This window comes from Mobula birostris, chromosome 12 (assembly GCF_030028105.1).
Source record: "Mobula birostris isolate sMobBir1 chromosome 12, sMobBir1.hap1, whole genome shotgun sequence".
NCBI classification, from domain to species: Eukaryota; Metazoa; Chordata; class Chondrichthyes; order Myliobatiformes; family Myliobatidae; genus Mobula; species Mobula birostris.
In genome coordinates, this window is record NC_092381.1 from 284,886 (window position 1) to 292,339 (window position 7,454).

The 7,454-nt window shown below is 43.7% G+C and overlaps 1 protein-coding gene across 1 annotated transcript in view; it reads left to right on the forward strand.

Annotated features, from left to right (window-relative positions):
* Nucleotides 1-5,556, forward strand: part of LOC140205710 (mitochondrial adenyl nucleotide antiporter SLC25A24-like) — a 65,615-nt gene extending 60,059 nt beyond the window's left edge. The window contains exon 9 of the mRNA XM_072273242.1: nt 3,504-5,556. Coding sequence (XP_072129343.1) covers nt 3,504-3,688 — 185 coding nt within the window. The 3' untranslated portion in view covers nt 3,689-5,556. The remainder of the gene's footprint in view (nt 1-3,503) is intronic.
* The last annotated feature ends 1,898 nt before the right edge of the window (nt 5,557-7,454 follow it).

A 7,454-nucleotide genomic window follows, 5' to 3' on the forward strand; every position in this document is an offset into this window, starting at 1 on the left:
GGCCTAAATCTCTCTGCAAGCTTTGAAAACCTACTTCATTATCCACAACTCCACCTATCTTAGTATCATCTGCATACTTACCAATCCAATTTACCACCTCATCATCCAGATCATTAGTATATATGACAAACAATATTTGACCCAGTACAGATACCTGAGGCACACCATGAGTCACCGGCCTCCAATCTGACAAACAGTTATCCACCACTACTCTCTGGCGTCTCCCATCCAGCCACTGCTGAATCCATTTTACTACTTCAATATTAATACCTAACGATTGAACCTTCCTAACTAACCTTCCATGTGGAACCTTGTCAAAGGCCTGACTGAAGTCCATATAGACAACATCCACCGCTTTACCCTCGTCAACTTTCCTAGTAACCTCTTCAAAAAATTCAATAAGATTTGTTAAACATGACCTTCCACGCACAAATCCATGTTGACTGTTCCTAATCAGACCCTGTTTATCCAGATAATTATATATACCACCTCTAAGAATACTTTCCATCAATTTACCCACCACTGATGTCAAACTCACAGGCGGATAATTGCTAGGTTCACTGTTAGAACCCTTTTTAAACAATGGAACAACATGAGCAATATGCCAGTCCTCTGGCACCATCCCCGTTTCTAATGACATTTGAAATATTTCTGTCAGGGCCCTTGCTATTTCCACACTAACTTCCCTCAAGATCCTAGGGAATATCCTGTCAGGACCCAGAGACTTATCCACTTTTATATTCCTTGAAAGCACCAGTACTTCCTTTCCTTTAATCGTCATAGTTTCCATAACTACCCTACTTGTTTCCCTTACCTTACACAATTCAATATCCTCCTCCTTAGTGAATACCGAAGAAAAGAAATTGTTCAAAATCTCCCCCATCTCTTTTGGCTCCGCACATAGCCGTCCACTCTGATTCTCTAAGGGACCAATTTTATCCCTCACTATTCTTTTGCTATTAATATAACTGTAGAACCCTTTGGATTTATTTTCACCTGACTTGCCAAAGCAACTTCATATCTTCTTTTAGCTTTTCTAATTTCTTTCTTAAGATTCTTTTTACATTCTTTATATTTCTCGAGCACCTCATTTACACCAAGCTGCCTATATTTATTGTAGATATCTCTCTTTTTCCGAACCAAGTTTCCAATATCCCTTGAAAACCATGGCTCTCTCAAACTTCACACATCAAAGTTGCTGATGAACGCAGCAGGCCAGGCAGCATCTCTAGGAAGAGGTACAGTGGATGTTTCAGGCCGAGACCCTTCGTCAGGACTAACTGAAGAAAGAGCTAGTAAGAGATTTGGAAGTGGGAGGGGGAGGGGGAGATCCAAAATGATAGGAGAAGACAGGAGGGGGAGGGATGGAGCCAAGAGCTGGACAGGTGATTGGCAAAAGGGGTATGAGAGGATCATGGAACAGGAGGCCCAGGGAGAAGGAAAAGGGGGAGGGGAGGGAAGAAGCCCAGAGGATGGGCAAAGGGTATAGTCAGAGGGACAGAGGGTGAAAAAGGAGAGTGAGAGAAAGAATGTGTGTATATAAATAACGGATGGGTTACGAGGGGGAGGTGGGGAATTAGCGGAAGTTAGAGACGTCAATGTTCATGCCATCAGGTTGGAGGCTACCCAGACGGAATATAAGGTTTTGTTCCTCCAACCTGAGTGTGGCTTCATCTTTACAGTAGAGGGGGCCGTGGATAGACATGTCAGAATGGGAATGGGATATGGAATTAAAATGTGTGGCCACTGGGAAATCCTGCTTTCTCTGGCGGACAGAGTGTAGGTGTTCAGCAAAACGATCTCCCAGCCTGCGTCGGGTCTCGCCAATATATAGAAGGCCACATCGGGAGCACCAGACACAGTATATCACCCCAGCCGACTCACAGGTGAAGTGTCGCCTCACCTGGAAGGACTGTCAGGGGCCCTGAGGGGTGGTAAGGGAGGAAGTGTAAGGGCATGTGTAGCACTTGTTCTGCTTACAAGGATAAGTGCCAGGAGGGAGACCTTTCCTTTCAACCTAACAGAAACATAAAGATTCTGTACCCTCAAAATTTCACCTTTAAATGACCTCCATTTCTCTATTACATCCTTCCCATAAAACAAATTGTCCCAATCCACTCCTTCTAAATCCTTTCGCATCTCCTCAAATTTAGCCTTTCTCCAATTAAAAATCTCAACCCTGAGTCCAGTCCTATCCTTCTCCATAATTATATTGAAACTAATGACATTGTGATCACTGGACCTGAAGTGTTCCCCAACACATACCTCCGTCACCTGACCTATCTCATTCCCTAGAAGGAGATCCAACACTGCCCCTTCTCTAGTTGCTACCTCTATGTATTGCTGCAAAAAACTATCTTGCACACATTTTACAAACTCCAAACCATCCAGCCCTTTTACAGAATGAGTTTCCCAGTCTATGTGTGGAAAATTAACGTCTCCTACAATCACATCCTTGTGCTTACTACAAATATCTGCTATCTCCTTACAAATTTGCTCCTCCAATTGTCACTCCCCATTGGGTGGTCTATGATACACCCCTATAAGCGTTACTACACCTTTCCCATTCCTCAATTCCACCCAAATTGCTTCCGTAGACGAGTCCTCTAATCTATCCTCCCAAAGCACCGCTGTAATATTTTCTCTGGTTGGTGGTTATGGAGGAGGGAGAGAAATGTTTGACACATCAGTGGACTGTGGATGATGGAGAGCTGACACAGAAGGGAAGACAAGGCCTGGGACAGATCAGTCATGGCCACATTGAATGTGATCATAAGACATAGGATCAGAATTAGGCTATCAGCCCATCGAGTATACTTCATTATTCAATCATGGCTGATTTATATTCCTTCTCAACCCCATTATCCTGCCTTCTTCCTGTAATATTTGGCACCCTTACTAATCAAGAACCTATCAACCTCTACTTTAAATATGTCCAATGACTTGGCCTCCATAGCCATCTGTGGCATCGAATTCCACAGATACATCACTCTCTGGCTAAAGAAATTTATTCTCATCTCGATTCTAAATGGATGTCCCTCTATTCTCAGTCTGTGCCCTCTGGCCCTAGACTTCCCCACTAAAGGAAGCATCCTCGCCCCATCCACTCTGTCTAAGCCAAAGATTCACAACCTTTTTTATACCATGGCCAATACTATTAAACAAGGGGTCTGTGGACCGCAGGTTGGGAAATGCCTCAATTCTAGGCCTTTCAATATTCGCCGAGTTTCATCGGGATCCTGCTAAATGTGGGACAGAAACAAGGGGCCAAGTGGCTGGCTGCCCTGCTGCTCTCGTTACCTGACCCAAGTATTTCCAGCAGTTTTTGTTTTCAAGTTGCTATAAAAACCAAGTAGTTCCAGATGAGATTGTGACCCCATTCCCACCCCAGTGATTGGCTCCCCATTGCTGGATTTGTTAGCAGCCCAGCCCCTTCCAGGGTAAAGAATGAAGGTTATTCCCTGTTGGAGCCCTGGTGAACAGAGGAACACTTATCTTTGCAGCTTCGTTGGAGGGAGCGAAACAGCTCAGCATGATGGAGCTCTTCCGGAAGATTGTGGCTAAAGAAGGACCCCTTGGGCTCTACAGAGGACTGGCCCCCAACTTCATGAAGGTGATTCCTGCTGTCAGTATCAGCTACGTTGTCTACGAACGTATGAGGACGGCTTTAGGGTTACGGTCCACCTAAAGCCAGGAGCATCCACTCAAGGAACAGATCACCAAAACCCACTCCCTCCTTGTGTCTGACATTCTAGCCTAAGCCCCCAAACCTCGGGCACTCCAGAGCCTTATGCACTGTAATTCCAAGAGTCAGTGAGTCACACAGAGTGGAGGCAAGCCCTTCAGCCATTTGAGTCTATGCTGACCATTGAGCTCCCTATACAAGATCTTTGTTCACTATCTTCATATTATGTTCCCCAGACCCCAGACCAAAAACATCTATGGATCACAGATTCAAGAGATTTTTCCCCCTTCCAATCCAGTTCCAATGAAGGGGCTTGGCCTGAAACATCAACTGTTTATTGCTTTCCATAGATGCTGCCTGACCTGCTGGGTTCCTCCAGTATTCTGTATGTGTTGTTCTGGATTTCCAGCATCTGCAGAATCTCGAGTTCAGTTTTAAGAGCTCTAACCAAGAGAGAGTCTTTTACTTATGCTGAGCAGAAGGTCAACATCATAGGGAGGTTTCCTAATTTTACACCAGAGTGTCAAGGGATTGGACAACTAGTTACTGGAGAAAGTGAGGGAAGCAGAGAAAATCAGGGGAAATTGTGGGTCCAGTGGGCACAATGAGTAGAGCCACTGCCTCACGCCAGCAGGGACCTGGATTCGATCCCGATCTCCTGTGCTGTTTGTGTAGAGTTTGCATGTTTTCCATGTGACCACATGGGCTTCCCCCAGATGCTTCAGTTTCCTCACACATCCTAAAGACATGCTAATGAGTTAATTGGCTGTAAATGTGGATGAGGGTAAAATGGAGTCAGATTCAGACAGCATAGAAACAGGCCCTTCAGGCCCAACTGGTCACATTTCCCAATGTTTAGCCATAACCTCTTTAAAGTCTTTTTAAGATAGGTAGAACATAGAACAGTACTACAGCACAGTACAGGCCCCTCAGCCATGATGTTGTGCCGATGTATAGAAACCTATTCCATGATCAGCCTAACCCTTCCACCCTACACAGCCCATAACCCTCTACTTTTCTGACATTCTGAAGCAATTTATAGTCCAACTGAGTGAATTATTTAAAATGGTGCTTTTTATAATATAGAAATCACAGCATCAATTTATGCAGAGCACAGCCACATGAAGAGCAGTGAACATGATGAGGTTATCTGTTGGTCTGTGTCCTTATCTGGGAATGCTGATGGGAAAGTGGGAGGTTAATGAAAGTGAAATTAGTGTAGGATTGGACCTTGGTGGTTCACATAGACTCTGGGCTGGGAGGTCTTTTCCCTTTCTCTGTGAGGGGCTCAGGAGACTGAAGGAACTCTTGTTGTTCCCAACCCCAAAGAGTGCACTGCTGGTGGTGGTGGTGATTAAACCTTGTTCTGCTCTTGATCAGGCAGAAGCTTCAGGGAACCTTCAGTTCTTACCCAGCTGAGAAACGCACATCATGCCTTCTGTCGGTGGTGAGAATTGTAACAGATTACTTCTCCATACCTTCAATCTCTGGCAATAAAATCTATTAATTGTCTTTTAGCTTGTCTTGAGCTCTGCTAACTATTAAATAATCCCTTGCTTCAGGTAGATTGCACTTTATTCATATCAGCTACATTTATCAAATCTACGCTTTACACTGTGCCTTTCCAGTGGGTGGGGATCCCTCAGTGATTTGAGTCAGTGAATTTCCAGATCTGAAGTGTGACTCAGCCTGTGATACACATTAAATACATAGTGGCGTTAGTTGGAGCAGAGTGTCAATTCAGATTAAATCTAAAGTGATCATGTACGATGGACAGTTCTGTTTCTCTTCCTTGCTCATGTACTTATGGATTTCTTTTTATATTGGATTTACATGGGTTTTTATCAATAAATTACTCTGGTATATTTACAGTTATTTGTAGAAATGGCTTCATGTTCACTGTCGTGATGGTTGAGTATGACTCCTGCCTCACCCAACAAAACTACAATCACAGTTGAACAAAGTCCGTCTAAGGGTGTGGCAGCAGGTGAATGGTCATGAGGACACTCATACTGCACCGAACACTGGAAACACCCACAGGGTCAGGCAGATCTGTAGGAGGAACAACCATTCAATTTCAGGTCTGAGACCTTTTGTGAAACTCAAACTTTACAGCATTTTCTCATTTCACTTAGATTTTGAATTTTTGATTTTTGAGCACAACACCAACATGCAAAGAAATGCTTGCTTTACTTAATGTAGCATCACCATGGCCAAACGTCATCAGATGCCAACCAAATTGGTAAGGGTGCTGAGGAAGAGGATTTCTTGGAATGTATACGGGATGGTTTTCTGAACCAACATGTCGAGGAACCAACTAGAGAGCAGGCCACTCTAGACTGGGTATTGAGCAATGGGGAAGGGTTAGTTAGCAATCTTGTCGTGAGAGGCCCCTTGGTGGCCATAATATGGTGGAATTCTTCGTTAAGATGGAGAGTGACATAGTTAATTCAGAAACAAAGGTTCTGAACTTAAAGAAGGGTAACTTTGAAGGTATGAGACGTGAATTAGCTCAGATAGACTACCAAATGATACTTAAAGGGTTGACGGTGGATATGCAATGGCAAGCATTTAAAGATCGCATGGATGAACTACAACAATTGTTCATCCCAGTTTGGCAAACGAATAAACCAGGGAAGGTAGTGCACCCATGGCTGACAAGGGAAATTAGGGATAGTATCAATTCCAAAGAAGAAACATATAAATTAGCCAGAAAAAGCAGCACACCTGAGCACTGGGAGAAATTCAGAGTCCAGCAGAGGAGGACAGAGGGCTTAATTAGGGAAGGGAAAAAAGATTATGAGAGAAAGCTGGCAGGGAACATAAAAACTGACTGTAAAAGCTTTTATAGATATGTGAAAAGAAAAAGTTTGGTTAAGACAAATGTAGGTCCCTTACAGACAGACACAGGTGAATTGATCATGGGGAACAAGGACATGGCAGACCAATTGAATAACTACTTTGGTTCTGTCTTCACTGAGGACATAAATAATCTTCTGGAAATAGTAGGGGACCGAGGGTCTAGTGAGATGGAGGAACTAAGGGAAATACATGTTAGTAGGGAAGTGGTGTTAGGTAAATTGAAGGGAATAAAGGCAGATAAATCCCCAGGGCCAGATGGTCTGTATCCCAGAGTGCTTAACGAAGTAGCCCAAAAAATAGTGGATGCATTAGTGATAATTTTTCAAAACTCTTTAGATTCTGGATTAGTTCCTGAGGATTGGAGGATGGCTAATGTAACCCAGCTTTTTAAAAAAGGGAGAGAGAAACCGGGGAATTATAGACCGGTTAGCCCGACATCAGTGGTGGGGAAAATGCTAGTCAGTTGTCAAAGATGTGATAACAGCATATTTGGAAAGCGGTGAAATCATCGGACAAAGTCAGCATGGATTTGTGAAAGGAAAATCATGCCTGACGAATCTCAGAATTTTTTGAGGATGTAACTAGGAGAGTGGATAGGGGGGAACCAGTGGATGTGGTATATTTGGATTTTCAAAAGGCTTTTGACAAGGTCCCACACAGGAGATTAGTGTGCAAACTTAAAGCACACGGTATTGGGGGTAAGGTATTGATGTGGATAGAGAATTGGTTGGCAGACAGGAAGCAAAGAGTGGGAATAAATGAGACCTTTTCGGAATGGCAGGCAGTGACTAGTGGGGTACCGCAAGGCTCAGTGCTGGGATCCCAGTTGTTTACAATATATATTAATGACTTAGACGAGGGAATTAAATGCAGCATCTCCAAGTTTGCGGATGACACGAAGCTGGGC